Source organism: Piliocolobus tephrosceles, chromosome 14 (genome assembly GCF_002776525.5).
Source record: "Piliocolobus tephrosceles isolate RC106 chromosome 14, ASM277652v3, whole genome shotgun sequence".
Classification (NCBI taxonomy): Eukaryota; Metazoa; Chordata; class Mammalia; order Primates; family Cercopithecidae; genus Piliocolobus; species Piliocolobus tephrosceles.
The window spans coordinates 8,126,485-8,147,064 of record NC_045447.1 but is presented as its reverse complement, the minus strand read 5'-3'; the positions used below and the strand labels follow the sequence as shown (position 1 = coordinate 8,147,064).

At 56.5% G+C, this 20,580-nt stretch overlaps 1 protein-coding gene across 2 annotated transcripts in view; it reads left to right on the top strand.

The window, feature by feature from the left end:
• NCS1 (neuronal calcium sensor 1) overlaps window positions 1-20,580 on the top strand; it is a 65,929-nt gene that overhangs the window by 11,397 nt on the left and 33,952 nt on the right. Inside the window, exons 1-2 of one of the 2 annotated variants that reach the window (XM_031934084.1) lie at window positions 16,951-17,136; window positions 17,477-17,501. In XM_031934084.1, the coding sequence (XP_031789944.1) occupies window positions 17,127-17,136; window positions 17,477-17,501 (35 nt within the window). In that variant the 5' untranslated portion in view covers window positions 16,951-17,126. Of the gene's footprint in view, window positions 1-16,950; window positions 17,137-17,476; window positions 17,502-20,580 lie in introns of those variants that run through there. The other variant, XM_023216943.2, reaches the window with a different exon arrangement.

The following is a 20,580-nucleotide window of genomic DNA, read 5'->3' as shown; positions in this document are numbered from 1 at the left end:
TTTTGAGACAGAGTCTCGCTCTGTCGCCCAGGCTGGAGTGCAGTGGCTCAATCTTGGCTCACTGCAAGCTCTGCCTCCTGGGTTCATGCCATTCTCCTGCCTCAGCCTCCTGAGTAGCTGGGACTACAGGCGCCCGCCACCACGCCCGGCTAATTTTTTTGTATTTTTTAGTAGAGACGGGATTTCACCGTGTTAGCCAGGATGGTCTCCTGACCTCATGATCCTCCTGCCTCAGACTCCCAAAGTGCTAGGATTACAGGTGTGAGCCACCATGCCCGGCCTCTTTTCTTTTCTTTCTTCTGCTATGGGAAACAGAAAGAGCCCTAGACTTGGAACCAAAGAGTTGGGTTCAAATCTTTCCATCTCCACTTCTAGCCCTGTGACCACTTCCTTCCCTGAATCTCTGCAGAACTGGGAGAGGGATGCTGAGCCAAGATGGCTTTTCTGGTGGTCTGGTGTCCGGAGCTCCTCTCAGGGAATCCACGGGCCTGGATTCAAATCCCATCTCCTCTACTCGTTAGCTCTGGGACCTTGGTCCGGCCTTTCCCACCGAGCCCTCAGACTTCATCTGTGAAATGGGCAGATGCCTCCCAGGATTACGGGTGGGATTCATGCGAAAACATTGGTGACAGGGCCTGGCACGGCACATCCCAGGCTTTTAATCCCTCCTGATGCGTCCCAGTGCCTTCGCCTATAAAACAGGAAGACAATGCCTTTGCCAGGTTGGATAAGGGAGCCATGCGGGGTGCTGGGGCAGCCCAGAGGCACCTTTTCTTCCTTTTTCTTTTTTTATTTTGAGATAGAGTCTCACTCTGTCACCCAGGCTGCAGTGCAATGGCGTGATCTCAGCTCACTACAACCTCTGCCTCCCAGGTTCAAGCAATTCTCTTGCCTCAGCCTCCCGAGTAGCTGGGATTCCAGGCGCACACCACCACACGCGGCTGATTTTTTTTTTGTATTTCAGTAGAGACGGGCTTTCACCATGTTGGCCAGGGTGGTCTTGATCTCCTGACCTTGATCCGCCTGCCTCGGCCTCCTAAAGTGCTGGGATTACGGGCTTGAGCCACCACACCCGGCCATCCCAGAGGCAGGTACCTTTTCTTTTTTTTTTTTTTTTTTTTTTTTTGAGGCGGAGTCTCACTCTGTCGCCCAGACTGGAGTGCAGTGGCCGGATCTCAGCTCACTGCAAGCTCCGCCTCCTGGGTTTAAGCCATTCTCCTGCCTCAGCCTCCCGAGTAGCTGGGACTACAGGCGCCCGCCACCTCACCCGGCTAGTTTTTGTATTTTTAGTAGAGACGGGGTTTCACCGTGATAGCCAGGATGGTCTCGATCCCCTGACCTCGTGATCCGCCCGTCTCGGCCTCCCAAAGTGCTGGGATTACAGGCTTGAGCCACCGCGCCCGGCCGGCAGGTACCTTTTCATCGGACCCAGCCCTCTGCCTCCTCCCACTGGCCATGAGTGGGACCCATCCTTGTCACACTCCTACCAAAGCCCAAGGTTACTTCCAGGGGGGTGTCCCTGGGCCCGGCCTCCTCCTCAGTCCTGGCAGTGAGGATATGCTTCACCGTCCCCCTTGATTCAGCTGGGAACTGTGAGGACCGACTGCATCTTATTGCATGACTGCATCTCATTGTGTGGTTGCCAGAGTAGCCCCTGCTCCTAGAACCGAGCCTGCGCATATTGTTGGAATGAATGAGAAAACAAGTACAGAAACGAGCAAAAGCCAATGAATGAAGTTCCTTCTGATCCATCTTGGGCTTTGCTTTCTGTTTCTGTCCAGCCCCCTCCTACCTCCTGGGCTGGGGGAGGGGGGTTTTCCTTCGTAGCTGGGGGATCCTGAGAAGTGGGGTGTGGGGAGGCTGGGCCCCAGCTGGCCAGACCTCGTGAAGACCCCAGACCCCTCTCACCTGCTGGGCTTGGGGAGTTGAGGAGGGGTCCAAGCTGCCAGCCAGCCAGCAAGGCCCCTCCTCCCGGCCCTGCTCCTGCCTCTTTGTAGGAACCGAAAGATTCCTGTTCAAAGGCAGGAGCTGGGGCTATTTTTGGCACTGTGGGGGAAAGAGCGAATGCTTTCCTTCTGTTCAAAAATATATGGTGTGTGTGCTGGGCAGAGGAGGAGCTCGAGAGCTCAAAGCCTGCACTGGCCGGGTTTCTGCCCCTCAGCCGGTGGTCCCACCGCCCCCTGCGCGCCCAGCAGCCCACACGGCCTTGCCGGGCCATTATTGTCTTCAGGCTTCCTGTGATGAGGCCTTTGCTGCGCCTGAGCAGAACATGATCTCAATTAAAACAAAGAGCAGCTGTCAGAATCGCTGAGCGGAGCCTGCCTAGGTGCCCCAGCTATGATTCCCCAGCTCAAGTTCTGTGGAGCTGGGGGACGGCCTTGAGAAGAGATCTAGGTGCCTCTCAGGGAAGGAGGCCCAGCCAGCAGGGAGCAGAGGGGAGGCCCTGGGTCCTGTGGGGGGTGTGTCTGGCCAAAGGGGTTCCTGGGCCACCTTGCCAGCCCTCACTCCTTGCTTGATTCAGAGAGTGTTTATGGAGCAGCTGCCTCGTGTTAGGCCCTGTGGATGCTGGGGACACAGGGCAGGCTGGCTGGCTGGATTTCTGGCCCTGCTGGCATTCACAGTTTGGTGGGGAGGCAGATGTCAGGCCAGGATAAGGGTCAAGACAGGGCTTTGCACAATGGACTGGGAATCTCCCTGGTCTGGCGTGCATCTGGGAGGGCTTCCTGGAGGAGGTAATATTGTAGTTGAGACCCAGGGCTAGGGTTGCCAGACATACTAAAAATGATTTCCTGTTTATCTGATATGTGAACTTAACAGGGTATCTGTGTTTGTTGAATTTGACAGTACTGCTTTAGGGAGATGAGAAGTTGGCAGGGAGGGTTTTTGTGGGGGACAATGAGAGTGCTTCAGGCAGCAGGAACAGCATGTGTCCCGGTCAGTCCTCACCTTCCAGGGCTCCCCAACCCCCAGCCCAGGAAGGGGTAGGGGACACAGAGCTGTTCTCCATCACAGCTCAGGCAGAAGCCAAACTGGTCACAGAAACCACACGGTCACACCTAATGTCACAGCCAATAGAGCAGGGAGCCCTCTGGATGGAAACTCTGAGAGGGTCCCAAGGAGCTGTCAAGGTTTGGCAACTCTGGGAACGTGAAATAGCACGGCTCCAAGCATGAGGGACACTCAAGCAATTGGGCAGCTCAGAGATGAGCTTATGTGGCTAGAAGCAGATCCGTGGAAATCCCTTCGCCTCTCCAAGCTGCGGTTTCCTGGTTGTGGAGGGGGGTTGCTGGTGGCCCCTGCTTTAGGAGGTACCTGGAGAGGTGGAGTGGGGGGGCAGGCAGTGGGTTGGCCCCTCAGAGCTGTTGGCTGACCCAGCAGGGCAGGGGCTCCGCTAGGAGGGGTGTCTCGGAAAGCAGGGGAGCAATGTGAGGCCACACGGCCCACCCAGGAGACCAGGGGCCTTGCCCGGGGACGCACCGGCAGGCATCCCAGTCAAGGTCACGGTCCGGCCTCCAGTGAGCTCCGGCCAGGCTGATGGGTCCACGTCTGCGCCTCTCTGTGCCCCATCGCCGCCATCCCTGAGTCCTCCTGCTCTCTGAGCACCGTGACAAGGACCCTGATGAGTCACTCTGTGCCTCCTCCAGGAGGGCAGGTCAGGGCCGATCCTCCGCCCTCCGCTCTTAAAGGGCCAGAGCTGGAGTCAGGACTGCTGTCTGCTGCTGGCTGGGGCTGCCTGGGCTCCAGCAGCAGCCCTGGCCAACCCTCCCGGCCAGTCACCCTGGAACGCATGCCCTAGAACCTCCCGTGGTCCCTGCAGGAGCCGCTGTGCCCCAGTGCAGCTCAGGGGCCAGACCTCGGTGGTGTTCCAGGAGCAGATCCACAGCATTCTGGGAGAGGAGGTGCGGCGGTCGCCGACGCTGGTTCCACCCGTGTGTGCCGCCGCCGCCCAGTCTCTGTGTCCCTGCCATCCCTGCCACTGCCGTCTCCATCTCTCCCAAGGGCCTTGCACCTTCCCTGGGGTCTCTCTTCACCTCTCGCCTCTGTTCCATCTTGGGATCCTCTCAGTGCTTCCATCCAGAGGCTCCCTGCTGTACTGGCTGTGACATTAGGTGTGACCGTGTGGCTTCTGTGACCAATTTGGCTTCTGCCTGACATGTGATGGAGACCAGCTGTGTGTCTCCCACCCCTTCCTGGGGCTGGGGTGGGGAGCCCTGGAGGGCTAGGACTGAAGCAGGAATGTGGGGACTAGGATTGGGGAGGCAGATGCCACATGATCCTAAGTGGGGGGATGGGGGGTGATGGCCTGCTCAGCTTCTGGCAGGCCCTGCCCCTGCGGGGTGCCCCTGTTATTGGCCCTGGCCATCTGGCCTTGTCTTTGGGTGCTGTGACACCTGTATTTATGATAGTGGCAATTGTTAACATTTTGGGATACTTGCTGTGTTCTCTCCTCCTGGACCACACCACACTGCCTCTGGATAAGACTTTGTTCTAGTGCGATGTGGCTTCTTGTGGTTCCTGAACTCACCAGGCTCTGGATGGCCTCTGAGCCTTGGACCTGCAGCCTCTCCTGGAGAGTGCTGCTTCTTCCTCTTTGCCTGGCTAAGGCCTACACATCAGCCCTTTCCTCTAGGCCTACACATCAGCCCTAGGAGCATGCCTGACCCCCTAGGCTAGGTTGGGTTCCTGCTTCACATTTTCATTAACCCTGAACTTTCCTTGTTTTTTTTTTTTTTTGAGACGGAGTTTTGCTCTTGTTGCCCAGGCTGGAGTGCAATGGCTCGATCTCAGCTCACTGCAACCTCTGTCTCCCGGGTTCAAGTGATTCTCCTGCCTCAGCCCCCTGAGTAGCTGGGATTACAGGCATGAACCACCATGCCCTAATTTTGTATTTTTAGTAGAGACGGGGTTTCTCCATATTGGTCAAGCTGGTCTTGAACTCCCAACCTCAGGTGATTCGCCCGCCTTCTTGGCCTCCCAAAGTGCTGGGATTACAGGGGTGAGCCACTGTACCTGGCCTCTTTCCTTTTTTTTTTTTTTTTTTTTTTGAGATGGGGTCTCGCTTTGTCACCCAGGCTGGAGCATGGTGGTACAATCTTGGCTCACTGCAACCTCCATCTCCCGGGTTCAAGCGATCCTCCTGCCTCAGCCTCCACAGGCGCCCACCACCATGCCTGGCTTATTTTTGTATCTGTAATAGACACAGGGTTTTGCCGTGTTGACCAGGCTGGTCTCAAACTCCTGACCTCTGGTGATCCGCCCTTCTTGGTCTCCCAAAGTGCTGGGATTACACGCATGAGCCACTGGGCCTAGCTGAGCTTTCCTTTCTTATTATGACAGATAGACAGCTGTGTGGGTGTGTGCTAACAGGGTGTGTCTCCCCTGTTGTATCAGGGACTCAGAGGACAGGAACCTGTGTCTAGGTCATTGCTGTGTCCTTGGAGCCTGGCTCAGGTTCTGACCCATTGAGAATGCTCAGAAATTAATTGCTGGATGAAGGAAAGGGTGAAAATCCTGTTTGTTCCTTTAACCACCCTGCAAGAAAGGTATTGTGACCACCACTATTCCCATTTTACAGCTAAGGAAACTGAGGCTCAGAGAGGTGAATTTAGCTGCCCGGGGTCACACAGGGGCTAAAGAATGAGTCAGTTTAGACAGAGACCCTTTCTGTTGAGTAGGTCAGTTGCCTCAGTGCCTTCCCTAATGTCTGACCTTGGCAGTGTTTGGGAAATGCTTATAGAATGGGACTGATCTGAATACCTGAGTGCTGGACTCAGCTCTGAAATGTTTGAGAGGGTCCCCACCAGGAATCTTGAGAAGACTCCACACACAAAGATTTCCCCAGGGTCTTGGCCAGCCACAGTGGCTTACGCCTATAATCCCAGGATTTTGAGAGACTGAGGTGGGCGGATCACTTGAGGTCAGTAGTTCGAGACCAGCCTAGTCAACATGGTGAAACCCTGTCTCTACTAAAAATACAAAAATTAGCTGGGTGTGGTGGCGCGTGCCTGTAATCCCAGCTACTCGGGACGCTGAGGCAGGAGAATTCATTGAACCTGCTTGAACCCAGAAGGTGGAGGTTGCAGTGACCTGAGATCGTGCCACTGCACTCCAGCCTGGGTGACAGAGTTAGAAGATAGATTGTGTCTCAAAAAAAAAAGAAAAAAAAAAAAAAAAAAAAAAAAAAAAAAAGACCTTCCCAAGGTCTCGAAGACCCCAAAGAGGCAGAAGATGTGGCTCACTCCCTTTTGGAAGATTCTGAGCTGACTCTGGCAGGAAAGATGGCTTCAGCCAAGGGGCAGTTCTTGTATGTTTATGCAAGAGAGAGAGAGAGAATATGTGTGGTCACTGGAACAAGTTCCTTTACTAGCCAGGAATCACTTTGGGTTTTAGAAAATAAAAGTAGCCCTATCTACTTTCCAACTTACCCACCTAAAACAAGAACATGCATTCTGTGAGAACACACATACACTGAGCACCTACTACATGCCAGATGCTACCATTTGGCTGCAACTTAGGCAGACGTAGATCCTGCCCCATGGAGCACCCAGCCGTTGGGGAAGGTCAAAATCGGACAAAAGCAGGCACTCACAGAGAGAAAACAAAACCATTTCTCATACAGCTTCTCTGAGGCCACTGTGTGCATTTTCACCTGGTTCTTTTCCATCTTTTTTCTACTTATGTAACTATGGTGGGTTTGATCGCCCTTAGTTTTCTGATGGGAAAACCAAAGCTCAGAGAGGTTAACTGACTTGTCCAATGTCACACAGCTGGAATGTGGTGGAGCTGGGATTTGAACCTATGTCAATGTGACTTGATCTGGGTCCCTCAGCTGGTCAAAGCAAGTTAACAGATCAGCAGATACTGAGGACCTTTGACTGCCAGCACCAACGGCACTTTTTTGGGGCGTCAGAGATGCCAAAGATTCAGTAACTCTTTGAGAGCGTGCGGGAGGTGGGCAGGATCATCCTTGGGGATGATATCTCCCGGCTAAAGCCTTCCTGAGCCCGGACTCTGGACTCTATAAACCTGGCCTCCATCTCCACTCTTCCACCCCTGACTGTGTGATCTTGGTCAAGTGATTTGCCTCTCTGTGAAACCTCAGTTTCTTCGAAGTGGGCTGGCAGGGACCCCTACCTGTCAGCACGGAGCCTCGGGGAGGATCCCGAGGGACTGAGAGGGAAACGGGGCTTTGATTTTGAATCTGAGCGGCTCTCAGCAGCCTCCTGCCTGGCTCCCCTCCCTGCAGGAGTGGCAGCAGCTTCCCATCTTGGTGTCTGCCCCAAGGCCCGGCCCTCTGACTTTTTATTCAGACCCCACGACTCCTCATCAGCACAGCATCTCTAGGGCGCCCACCACGTGCTGCGCTCGGTGCTTGTGACCTGTATCCTCTCTTTGGCCCCTGACAGCGGGGTAGGGAGCATGCTGACCCAGGCCACGCAGCGACTGGATAGACCCGTCTGTGCAAAGGCCCTGGGTGATCCCTGCTGAACTGTGTGTCCCAAGCCAAGAGCCTGGCTTTAGGGGTCCTCGGGCAGGGGAGCCAGGCCTGGGCACGGAGTGGTGAAGAGCAACTCCCAGGAGCTGGGCCAGAAGGTCACCTGGCCCTGGCCCGAGTCTGCCCTCCGGGGCCAGGGACCTGCCATCTACTCGCCATTCCTGAAGACAGGCCTTGTGGGCCGGGAGACCCCACAACAGGTGAAATACCCCCCACTCGAGTGCTCAGCCTTCCTCCCGCCAGCCCGGAGGCTCTGGCCTCTCTTACGTGGAGGCGAGGCAGCCGTGGGGATGTAAGGTAGGGAGGTGGGGGCCAGTGGGGGGTGCTCAGAGCCTGGTTATCTGGATGGCTGTGGGCATGGGGCTCCCCTGATGAGCCCAGGTGCCTCATCCTGAGACAGACACAGCAACAGCCCGTGGCCTCCTGGGCTGTGTGAGACTTTAATGAAATGAGGGTTCGGGCTGGTGCCGGGCAGATCGCAGTCAGCACCCGATGGCGACAGCGGCCGTCACAGCTGCTCACCACCGCACATGGCCGTCTGATGGCCCTGGCGGGCGGCCTGCTCGGAAGGGGCAGCAGAGCAGACAGGGCCTGCCCACCTTTCCTGCCAGCCGCTGTGTACCCCAGCCCAGTGCTGGACTAGTCCTGGCCGGCACTCGGTGAACTGGGGTGGAGACAGTGACTGCCAAGGAGGCTGGGTCGCCACTCCCACAGTGGGGACACGGGATGGGGGGGCTGGAGCCCAGAGGGGAGGGCAGAAGGGCTGGGGAATGTGCAGCGAGTGGGTCAGGGCGAGGGGCTCCAGCAGTGGCTTTGCTCAGCCAGGAGTGCCTGGGAGCTCTGGGCAGCAGGCCAAGCCTCCTTTCTGGGGCAGCTCAGGCCCGGTGCTGGGGCCCAGCCGCCCTTTAGCCAGGCAGTGGTGGCAAACAGGTAGGGGACTGGGAGTAGGGGGTGGTCTCTCTTCTCACCCTGGCAGGGGCATCGAGCAATAAGTATAACAGCAGTGATGATCATGCTGACTGCCTCGTGCCAGGCAGCTCCTGCGTCTGCTGTCACGTTACTCTGAGCTTGGAGGCAGCGCCGCCGAGCACTCCATTTTAGAGGAGAGGCTGCCGCCCTTGTCCAAGGTCCAGGGTTAATGAGTCTGGGACCCGACCACGTTGTCTGGCCCAGAACCTGTGCCCACCTTCCTGTTCTCACTCCAGCCCTCTCGGCGGTGCCTGTCATCCGTGGGAAATGAGGCGCTCTAGCCCCTCATTTACTTGTTGCCTGAAGGTCACTTTGAGGAGCGTGGGAGCTGGGGGGCCTGGAGGTCTCAGGAGTTGAGCTCTTTCATGGGACAGAGAGGGGAGGGTGCGTGGCCACGTTCACGCATTGGGTCAGGAGCAAAGTTGGGCAGCCCGGGCTCCCTGCCTGTCCCAGGAACACCAGCATATATCCCCGACGCTGCCGTGTGACTCCAGGGAGGTGCTGTGATCCCCGGGAGCTGGTGCTGCAGCGGGAGGGGGGAGTGACCTGAGGCTTTGGGTGCTTGGGGTACCTGGAAGATTGGAGCAGCAGGTGGCTGCTCCTCAGCGCTTGAGTGTAGCAGGACCCCGGGTGGGAACTCCACAGGTAGGTGTTTCACTCCCTTTTCTGTCCTCCCCGCCCGAGTGTATAGAACTCCATGGGTGACACAGCCAGTAATGTCCCCTTTCACAGATGGGGAAACTGAGGCCCAAACTGGGGGAAAAAACAGTCATACAGCAAGGGAGTGTCAGATCCCTGGAGTCCAGGTCCCACAAGAGACCACCACCGTCTTCGCTCTGAGGAACTGCCCCTCCCCAGGGGTGGGCCCGGCTCCGGGGCAGGAGGGTGCGGCCAGCGGCACTCCCTCCGCTCTCTTACTTAGCTGTGCTGTTGCTGCCCTGGGAGGGCTTAGGGCAGAGCCCCCCATTCTCAGAAGATGGCACCAAGGGGGCTTCTCGGGTGCTGCTGGGAGAACACAGCTTCAGGGAGGGGCAGGGGGGAGGCTGGAGAGGCTGGAGACGCACTGGGGGCTCTGGAGGAGGGTTCTAGGAGGGGAGGGATATGACCACATTAGGGATGCTGGCAGCTGTGGGTGGGGACTGGATGGGAGAATGGGATGGGGTGGGGACTGAGAAGAGGCTGGTGCAGCAGCTGGGGTGGTGTAGGGGTAACGTCCAGCCAGCCCTGGATAGTGGAGGCATTCTGCTGTTTTTGAGGCAGCCAGGTTGGGTGGGACTTGTCTGCAGTCGGTGCAGGACTGCCTGTAGGGAGATCTTAGGATGGATACCTGGGAGGAGGCCCAGGGGATCCCTTTGGGCCACGTGAAGCCTGAGGGGCCCCAGGGCCCCATCAGTGAGGAGCTTGGACGGGGGCTGAGCTGCGGGAGGGGCCAGCTGGGAGGAGATTGGGAGTGAGGGATGCGGGGAGCAGAGCAGCCCCCAGAGAGCATGTGAGCTGGGCGCTTGGAGGGCCCCTGGTGCTGGGAGGTTGAGCACAGGAGAGGCGTGGGGCTGGGAGGAGCTTCTGAGGCCAGCTGCACTTCTGGAAGGAGGACAGTCAGTGATCAAAGGTGTCAGGACCGAGGGGACTGTCTGATTTAGTAAGATGGGTCATTCGTGGCCAGGCCCTGCTTTCTGCTTTTGTGCTGCTCAAACCCAAAGTCCCCCTTGCTGGTGTGGTTTTCCCTCAGCTGTGGTGGAGGGCTGGGGGGCAGGTACAGAGACACGCGGGAAGCCCTTGTCCCTGGAGATGGATCTAGGGCCAGGTCCGCCCCAGGAGGGATGGTGGAAGAGGCTGGATTGGCTGGCTGACTGCCCTCCATGCCTCCAGCTGTAGCCGGTGCCGGGAGGGGGCTGCCAGCCCCTGCCTTTTGCTCCCACCATGTTTGAGCTGAGCTTCAATCAGGAGAGAGGTGTTTTGCTTTAGGGAAATCAAAATCAGACTCAACATCCTCCTGGGCTCCTGGGACTGGCTCTCGTGTTCGTTCCTGGCAGATGAGAGCTGTGTGGAAGGGAGGCGGAGCTGGAGTAGGGGAGCTGGGGACCTCAGGAGCGCTGCTGGGGTGGAAAGGAGGCTGTGGGCACTGAGAGTGCTTCCTGGCTATGGGGTATGGGCCTGGAGTCTGCGAGCGTGGGGATGGGGCGAAGGCTAAGACCCACTCCCTGCTCTGAGCCTGCAGCTGCCCTCCCCTTCTGTAGCCCTGGGTCTCTGGGGGGTCAGTGAAGGGGAGTCGAGCGGATGCCCAGCTCCCCCTCTCCCAGGGCCCTGTGTCGGCTGTGACTTCTCCATCCACTCCTCAACAACCTTGACAATGGCTCTGCCTGGTAGGAGTTTATACCCCATCCTACAGGTGAGGACTTGGAGGTTCGGAGGGGTTAAGAAACTTGTTTGGAATCACCCAGCCTTCAAGTGGCCCCGACAGGATGACAGCTCAGAGCTTCTCACTGTCGGGCCCCGTGGAGAGCATGGAGCATTGCCAGTTTTAAATCCCGGTTTTGGTATGAGCCTGGTCCTGCAGGCCTGGAGGCAGAGTGTGATGGAGAAAGACAGTTCGTTTTAAAAATTGACCAAAATCAGATGAAATTGTGAAGGTCAATGTGTGGGAAACACGTTTGAGGACGTGTTCTAAACCCAGCCCAGTGGCTGGATGACACAGCAGGGGTTATTCTCTGTCCCCTGTGTGCAGGGTGCTGGGCCGGGCTCTGAGGGTGACGCTAGAATAGGCCAGGAGAAGTGCCCTGGCCTCTGCGGGCTCAGCGTCCAGCTGGGAAGATGAGGGGGAGAAGTGCTTCTATCTCGCACACACTGGGCCGAGCACAAGTCCCTCCTCTTCCTCCTAGACGCTTGAGTCCCATTTTACGGATGAGCAAACCAAGGCTCAGAGATGCGGAGTCACTCATCCAAGACCACAGATCGGAGGGAACCCTGGCCTGAAGTGCTTGCTGGGCTGGCCAAGGCCCTCTCTGGACCACTCTACTTCACCACTGCCCCCCCAGCCCAGCCGGTACCCCCTTGGTCAGACCCCCGTTGGCCCTCTGTTGTGGAACCCATGGGAAGACAGACCTCATGTGAAGGGGGCTTCTCAAGGGGCCAAGGCAGGGTCAGGAGGGCCTCCTAGAAGAGGGACATCCCAGCTGGGCTTTTTTTTTTTTTTTTGAGACAGTCTCTGTCACCCAGGCTGGAGTGCAGTGCAGTGGTGATCTCAGCTCACTACAACCTCTACCTCCTGGGTTCCAGCAATTCTCATGCTTCAGCCTCCTTAGTGGCTGGGATTATAGGCGTGCGCCACCACACACTTCTAATTTTTGTATTTTTAGTAGAGACAGGGTTTCGCCATGCTGGCCAGGCTGGTCTCAAACTCCTGGCCTCGAGTAATCTGCCCACTTTGGCCTTCCAAAGTGCTGGGTTTACAGGCATAAGCCATCGCGCTCGGGCCCAGCTAGGCTTTGAAAGATGGATAGGGGTTCCCTGGGCAGAAAAGGTGAGGTGAGGAAGTGTCCCAGGCAGAGCACGAAGGCCTAGAGACCGGAACAGTCAGAGGAACCCCAGTGGGGTCAGGATGCAGGCCAGGGACCCAGGGAATAAGCTGTGCAAGGACTGCCTGCGTTCCTACCCTGCCCTGAGCCCGGAGCCTGGAGCCCAGACCCACCAAGGGAGGTAGAGGCGGAGGCCTTGTTTATTTCACATGCGGTTGGAGGCTCTGGGAGGAGGGAGACATGGGCCAGACTGGGAGCCGGAGCCTGGGAAGGTCACTCTGGCATCTGGGTGGAGGCTGAGGCAAAGGGAAGCTGAACCCCCAAATTGTCCCCCATCTCCCTCCCTCCCAGTGCCTGTCTTGGTCGGAACTGCTGGGGGCACAGGACCTTGGGCAGGCCCCCCCACCCCTCCTGGCATTGTGCAGTGGGGAGGGGAGGCAGGCACAGTGGTTGTGGGGTGAAGAGGACAAACATTTCCCTCAACTTTTTATTTTGAAAAGTCAAGAGGAACATTGATGTGAGGGTGTAGGAACGCCTCCGTGTCCTCGAGTCCCCAGCTCTGCTGCATCTGTCCCCTCTCTTTCTATATACGTGAGTGTGTATATTTCTAAACCATGTCACAAGAGGCTGCAGGCATCCTGACCCTCACCCCTGAATAGCTCAGGGCACATCTCCAAAGCTGGGCGCAGTGTCTCATGCCTGTAATCCCAGCACTTTGGGAGGCTGAGGTGGATGGATCACTTGAGGTCACTTGAGGACCAGCCTGGCCAACATGGTGAAACCCTGTCTCTACCAAAAATACAAAAATTAGCCAGGCATGGTAGCAGGTGCCTGTAATCTTAGCTACTCGGGAGGCTGAGGCAGGAGAATCGCTTGAACCCTGGAGGTGGAGGTTACAGTGAACCAAGATCAACCATTGCACTCCAGCCTGGGTGACAGAGGGAGACTCCTCAAAAAAAAAAAAAGAAAAAAAGAAAAGAGAAAGGGCATTAGTCTCAGTGCTGTTACCGCCCCTCGCCGCATCCCCATGGCAGCACCTAATTGCCAGTCCACAGTGCGGTGGCTTCCCAGATGGCCCAGTGACAGCCATGATAACTGTTTTTTCCTGCTGATCTGGACCTGATCCAGGCATCTTGAGTTATATTTGGTTGCCCTGTCTGTTTAGACTCTCTCTGGAACAATCCTCCGACTTGCTTTGCCTTTCCTGGCCCTGACTTGAAGTGTCCTGGTCAGTTGTCTTGTAGAATGTCCCACAGCCTGGATTTGTCTGATTATGTCCTTGTGGTTAGACTCAGGTTAATTGTTTTTGGCGGGAGACCGCCACGGATAACGTGCCCTTCCACTGCATCAAATTAAGGGGTACACAATATTGGGCTGTTTCACGATCGAAGGAGGCGGGGCAGGTTTGATCAAGGACGGTGGCTTTTTATTTGAATTTGAGATATATATATATATAATTTTTATTTTATTTTATTTATTTATTTATTTTTTTGAGACAGAGTCTCACTCTGTCAGCCAGGCTGGAGTGCAGTGGCTCGATCTTGGCTCACTGCAAGCACTGCCTCCCAGGTTCTCACCATTCTCCTGCCTCAGCCTCCAGAGTAGCTGGAACTACAGGCGCCCGCCACCACGCCCGGCTAATTTTTTGTATTTTTAGTAGAGACGGGGTTTCACCGGGTTAGCCAGGATGGTCTCGATCTCCTGACCTCGTGATCCGCCCGCCTCAGCCTCCCAAAGTGCTGGGTTTACAGGCTTGAGCCACCGCGCCCGGCCAATGAATTTGTTGTATTTTTTGTTGTGTATTAGAAAAGATATGACTAGCAGAGTTACTGGTAACTTTGTGGATATTATTGCTTAGGCTGAAGCTAGATTAAGCAGCTAAGTAAAAGCAAATTGAGATGATTTCAAGAAAAATCCTGAGTGAATCACTGGATAGCTGGACAGAGAAAGATCTCAAAGGTGATCTTGGAAGAGTTGAGCTTCTGGGAGCCCAGACAGAATGGTTGAGGACATAGGCCTTGGTGATGGGCAAACCCAGACTGAGGGCGTGACTGTGGGCACATTCCTCCAGTCACCTCCCCCAGCTCAGCTTCCTCTCCAGGTTGGGGTGGTAGCTGCTCAGTAGCGGGCTGGGGTTTGGACAAAGGACAGCCTGACCCGTGCCAGAACTCCCTGGCTGGCGTGAGGGCTGAGGGCAGGTGGCCAGGACCCCAGAGATGTGCCCCTGCCTGCTGTCCTTCAAGACCCTCCACGGCTGGGCGTGGTGGCTCATGCCTGTAATCCCAGCACTTTGGGAGGCCAAGGCAGATTGATCACTTGAGATCAGGAGTTTGAGACCAGCCTGGCCAACATGTGAAACCCTGTCTCTACTAAAAATACAAAACTTAGTTGGGCATGATGGTGTGTGCCTGTAGTTCCAGCTGCTTGGGAGGCTGAGGCATGAGGATCACTTGAACCCAGGAGGCGGAGGTTGCAGTGAGCCAAGATTGCGCCATTGCACCAGCCTGGGTGACAGAGCAATACTTTGTCTCAAGGAAAAAAAAAAAAAAAGACCCTCCAAGGCCCCAGGCAGTGAAGCAGTTAGGATTGCTGGGCCCTGGCTGGGTGCCAGGGGACACCTGCCAGCCTCAACTGTTTCTTGAAGGTCAATTCACTGCTTAAACCATGGGCAGGGCTTATCTTCCCCACCCTAGCTCTGGTTCCCTGGGGCTCTGCCGCCTGCTGATCACCCAGGGTTCTGTGGGGGGACCTTTCTAATGGGGGGAGCCCTAGTCATGTGCCCTCCTCCCACCTCCCTGCCACTTCAAGGGAGGGTAGTTGGGGGTGAGGAAGGACGCAGAGGCTGAGGCAGAACCCTGGGGGAGGGCTGCTGGGAGACATGGGTGGGGGGTGTCAAGGGAGAGTGGGACTTCTGAGCTGGGGGTCCAGGGAAGCCCCTCTCTGGTGCTGTGAGGCCTGCCTGAGGTCAGCAGTGGCCATGCTCCCCAGCTCCTGTTGTTTACGTCGAATGCTGCCACCCCTTGCCAAGGTCACACAAGGTCATGCAGACTCAAGGGGGTTTACCCAATTGGGCCTCCATCCTGATCTCTAGGAGCACAGTCCTGACTCTGCTGTTTCCTGCAAAGGGACCTCAGGTGATCCCAGACAAATAAGCAGACCCGTCAAAACTTCAATTCCTCATTGGGAAAACGGGGTCACACCTCCCTGTGGGGTTTTTGTGAAGATGAGGAGTGGCAAGCACTTCAATTTCCCCAACAGTCCCATTTCACAGATGAGAAAACTGAGGCTCAGAGAGGGGAAGCAATTTGCCCAAGGACACACAGTGTCCTGTGGGGCCGCATTTGAACTCAGGCGGTCTGGTCTGGCTTCAGCCCCTGTGGCCCTGAGTTGCTGGTGGTACTGTGATGGGTCGCCTGTGTCTCCAGGTTTGAGCTTCCAGCATCCGCCCCACAGCCGCAGCTGCCATCACAGCGGGTGTCGGGGGCAGGCCCAGGCAACCAGCCTGGATCAGACCAAGGATACCTTCCCTCTCCACCCCCATGCTGCATCCTGAACCCCTTTCTGCCCCATACCCTTTGCCAAAACTTTATCTCAGAAAATTGCTTTCTTTGACTCCAGGCCCTCTGGGTAACCGGCATCTCCCACTGTTGCCTTCTCTCTCTCTCTCTCTTTTTTGAGACAGTCTCACTCTGTCGCCCAGGCTGGAGTGCAATGGCGCGATCTTGGCTCACTGCAACCTCCGCCTCCTGGGTTCAAGCGATTCTCCTGCCTCAGCCTCTTGAGTAGCTGGGACTATAGGCGCGTGTCACCATGCCCGGCTAATGTTTTTTATTTTTAGTAGAGACGGGCTTTCACCGTGTTAGCCAGGATGGTCTCGATCTCCTGACCTTGTGATCTGCCTGCCTTGGCCTCCCAAAGTGCTGGGATTACAGGCGTGAGCCACTGCGCCCGGCCTGCCTCCTCTCTTTTTATCCGAGGCCTGCTTGCAGACAGGTCTCTTCCTCCATCTCTGATTTGGGCTTGTGGGAGGAGAGTGCTGACCAGCACGGAGGTGGAGGCGTCTAACCTGCCCAGGAACCTGGCTGCCAGGTTCTGAGCCACAGACCTAAGGTCAGACCCTTGCCTTGCCACTTCCTGATCTCGTTGTGCCTCAGTTTCCACATTTGGAGCCAGGGCAGAGTCACGCCATCCTCCCTCCATGCTGTCAGAAGAGCCGCTGAGCCAAAGCACAGAGGACCGCCCTGGGCGCAGATTCGGGCTTGCGGCAGGCTCTTGGTATTTGGCAGCTGTTGCCAGCTTGCTTTGAGTGGTTTTTGAAAAGCGGCTTCCTCAAGTCTGGTCAGGCACAAACAATTCAGAGACACGTCTTTGGGTTTCCTTCCCACTTCCCTGGGAATAGATTCCAGTTCCTTTACTCATCTGAACTCCACCTGACACCCCTTTCCTGTCTGTTCATGTGTTCGTTCGTTCGTTCATTCGTTCATTCATTCATTCATTCCACAAGCCAGTATCAAGCACGTTTGAGGGCTCTACCCCATCCCCTTTGCCAAAACTTTCTCTTGGAAAATTGCATTCTTTGACTCCAGGCCTGGCTTTTCCAGGTGTCTGGCATCCGCGGGGATCCAGTAGCTTCTGTGCCTTTATGAGTGAGTCCCCACAACAAGTCTGTGTGGGGCAGGCGCTGATACTATGATGCCCACTTTACAGATGAGGCGCCCGAGGCAGGGAGTGCAGGGGGAGCCGTCCCGCGCTCACACAGGCGGGGAGCAAGGGTGGCCTTGGTGGTGGTGTGATGTTCTTGTTCGGTGACTTTAGAGAGAACACTGATTTGGTTCCAACTTGAAACGCTTCTGTACTTTTCAGAAAAACCATTTTTGTTTGTTTCACAGCTCAGTAAAGAATGGGTACGTGGGCTTGGCTCCAGGCTCAGCCGCTCTCTGTGGCCTCTGTCAGCTTTTGCTTCACGGCTCTGTTCATGTCTTGCCAGGGAAAGAGCCCGGGCTGACCACGGAGAGGGAATGTAGGGGAGGGTGGTCCACCCTTCTGCTGAGAGCTGCCCGTTTTCAGCCCAGCCCCGCACCCCACCCCACATACACAGGCGGGGCAGCCGGGGCCTTCCCTGACTTCCCGTCCCCGGGGATTGAGAGATGGGAAAGAGTAAGTTTTAGATATTGGCCTGGGAGCAAGGGCTGTGGGAGAAGCGAACCCTTGAATGCCACAGGGCGTTCCTGGGGGCTCTCCCAGCAGTGGCAGTGGCAGGCAGCACGTGGGCACTGGGAAGGGGTGGGGCCGGTATCCCCTGCGGGGGTGGTGGGTGCAGAGCCCCTGGCTGGGACTGCTCACCAAGGGAGCATTTTTTCATCCAGAGCAGGCTGGTGCCCAGGGACATGGCCCGTGGGGAAGGGAGGGCTGGAGGGGAGGCCCCCCAGTGAATGTCTGTCCATCTCCTGGACGCCTTCCCTGAGCTAAAAGCCTGCTTCTCTGTTTTCTTTTGCAGTTACCGAGAAGGAGGTCCAGCAGTGGTGAGTAGCTGCTTTTTCTCAAACCGTGGAGGGGCTGGGGGTGTGGGCTTTGTGCTGATGGGGACATCGGTCCAGCTGCCCAGGATGGGGGCACTTGGAGGGGCCCCTGAGCATGGGATCTGGGCAGCCTTTGTTCAGTGGCCCTGTCCTTGCGGGACTGACGTGGTTTCAGTGGAACTGGGTTGGGGGTGGCGCTGGGGTGTTTGTTGGTGGTCCTGGCTTTGAGTTGCGTCTTTAGGGACCACCAAGGCCTGAAGGATTGATTCCAGGCCCTGCTCACCAAAGAGAAGGGTTTCGATAGGAAAGTCCTTCTGTGACCTTGAGAAGTCCTTTCCCCTCGCTGGGGCTCCATCGCCCCTTCTGTGAAATGATCGATTCGATTGGATCAGGGATGGCAAATGGGTTTGCTCTTGGATGCCAGCTCTCAGCAGTCGTAGCAGCCTGGAGGGCCGTGATAAGGATTCCGAGGCCGTACGTCATGGAGCACATGGAAAAGTGGCAGTGAGGGATCAGTGGGTCCTGTAATGGATGAGTGGTGCCTGGGCTGGGCCTGGGGGAGGAGGGCGGCGTATTGTCTGTTGTTGTGGAATGTGAAGCAGACAGGAGGCTCACCCTGCAAGGTGGCTGAGCTGCAGGGGCGGCACGTAGGGACATGAGGCGGTGCGCCTGGAGACCTTCCAGTCAAGCCTGGCAGGGCCGGGCACCCCCAGGAGCCTCCAGGGCCACTCCCTACACCTCCCTGCCTCAAGTCCAAGCTGCAGATGGGGCAGAGCTATGCTGGCTCGCCTGGCTCTGCTGAGCCCTTGATGGGAGGTGCCCCATCCTGAGGCTGAGTTTCCGCTCTCACTTTCCACTTCTGCACTTCCCTGGGTGAGTGTCCCAGAAACGCCCTCCTTCTAGGTCTTTACCCCTGTGGCTCTGCTTCCTGGAATGCCTGCCTTCCTTGCCGGGCCATCTGAACTCTGTTCCTCCCAAGGCTCAGCCTGAGCCACCTCCTCCATGAAGCCTCCCTAGATTCCCCATCCGTACGTGTTCTCCCTGCCTTCACACACGCCAGCCAGAGGGATCTTTGTTGAACAAAAACCTGACCATGCCAGGCGTCTGCTAAACCCCCCCTCCACGGACCTTGGGGTGAAGTCCTCACCCTTGATATAGTTATGTGCTTATGAGGCCTGGTTCAGTCTGGCCCTGCTGACCCCTGCAGTCTGGCGTCCTCTGCCCTTTGACCTTTGGCCTTTACCCTCTGGCCAGCCTGAACTGCTGTTTGTTTCTTGAACTCACCTTTGTCTCGGGGGCTTCCTGATGTTTGCCCAGGCAGCTTCCCGTGCCTGCTGGGCTGTTATCTCCTCGACCCTCCCCCTCCCCCACTGAAACCCCCCCATCTGGGTTCCCCCTGCCCTGTGCCTCCCTGGGATAGCCGATGATGGACGAAATGCAGCAGGCAAGCATTTCATCCCTCTCTGTGTCCCGCTGGGACACAGGACTGGCTAGCTTGGCCTTGTTCATGGCCGTGTCCCTAGGGCCTGGCCACAGTGGGTGCTTGGCTCCCAACAGGCATCACCCTTGGTGCTTCAAATCCATGTTTTTTTTTTTTTTTTTGAGTTGGAGTCTCTCGCTCTGTCACCCAGGCTGGAGTACAGTGGCATGATCTCAACTCACTGCAACCTCTGCCTCCTGGAGTCAAGCGATTCTCTTGTCTCAGCCTCCCGAGTAGCTGGGATTACAGGTGTGCTCCACCACGCCCCGCTAATTTTTGTATTTTTAGTAGAGGTGGGGTTTCACCATGTTGGCTAGGCTGGTCTCGAGCTCCTGACCTCAAGTGACCCACCCGCCTCAGCCTCCCAAAGTGCTGGGATTAAACAGGAGTGAGCCACTGCACCCAGCCTGCCATTGACTTCTGGGAGCAGTGCTGGGGATTGACAGAGCTCATCATTCCATGTGGCAGATGAGGAAACTGAGGCTCAGAGAAAGTCCATTTGGGAGGTGGCAGGGTTGGGATGAACCATAGGCATCTAGACTCCATAAACTGAGCTCTTGCCTCCAGGGTAAATATGTGTGTGTGTATATACATACATACACACACATGTATATACATATATATATATATTTTTTTCCCTTGAGACAGAGTCTCTGCTGTGTTGCTCAGGCTGGAGTACAGTGGTGCCATCTCAGCTCAGTTACAGTGATTCTCCTGCCTCAGCCTCTCAAGTAGCTGGAACTACAGGCACCCACCTGCTACCCGGCTAATTTTTCTATGTTTTTTAGAGACGGCATTTCACCATATTGGCCAGGCTGGTCTCGAACTCCTGGGCTTAAGCCTTGGCCTCCCAAAATGCTGGGATTGTAGGCGTGAGCCACTGTGCCCAGCCTCCAGTGTGAATATCTGAATGAGGGATGAGTGAGTGGGCAGCAAGGAGTCTTCTGGGGACCATGAGAAAACTCAGCATCTCCCAAGGAGGGCTAGGGCAGGGGAGGGCAGTGGTTAGAGTTGCTGGTTGGCCGGTAAGGGACAGACGTGAGCAGCTGTCCCCCCGCTCCCGTTACCCTGGCCCCAGTTGTGGCAGCTCATAACCAAGGCACCTCCCCAGGGGTCTCAGGGGGCTGAGGAGGGGACACCAGGAGCTGTCTGCCTGGGTCTCTTCCAGGCAGGGAAGAGGACGACGTTTGTCTTTGAGAGATGGGGACGCTTCCCAAGCACCACTGGGAGCCAGGCAGGCTCTCAGACACAGCCTCGTTCATTTCATTCTCACAATGACCCAGAGGAGACGACTCCATCGTGGCACCTTGGCATATCATAGATGAAGACATGGAGACCTGCCTGAGCTCCCCCGGCGTCCTCCCCTGCCCACACCTGGGCCTTCTCCTGGAGCCGCAGGCTGCAGAGTGGCTGAGATCTTGGGCTCCAGAACCAGGCAGGCTGAACTTGAATCCTCTTTTTTTTTTTTTTTGAGGCGGAGTCTCACTCTGTGGCCCAGGCTGGAGTGCAGTGGCCGGATCTCAGCTCACTGCAAGCTCCGCCTCCCGGGTTTACGCCATTCTCCTGCCTCAGCCTCCCGAGTAGCTGGGACTACAGGCGCCC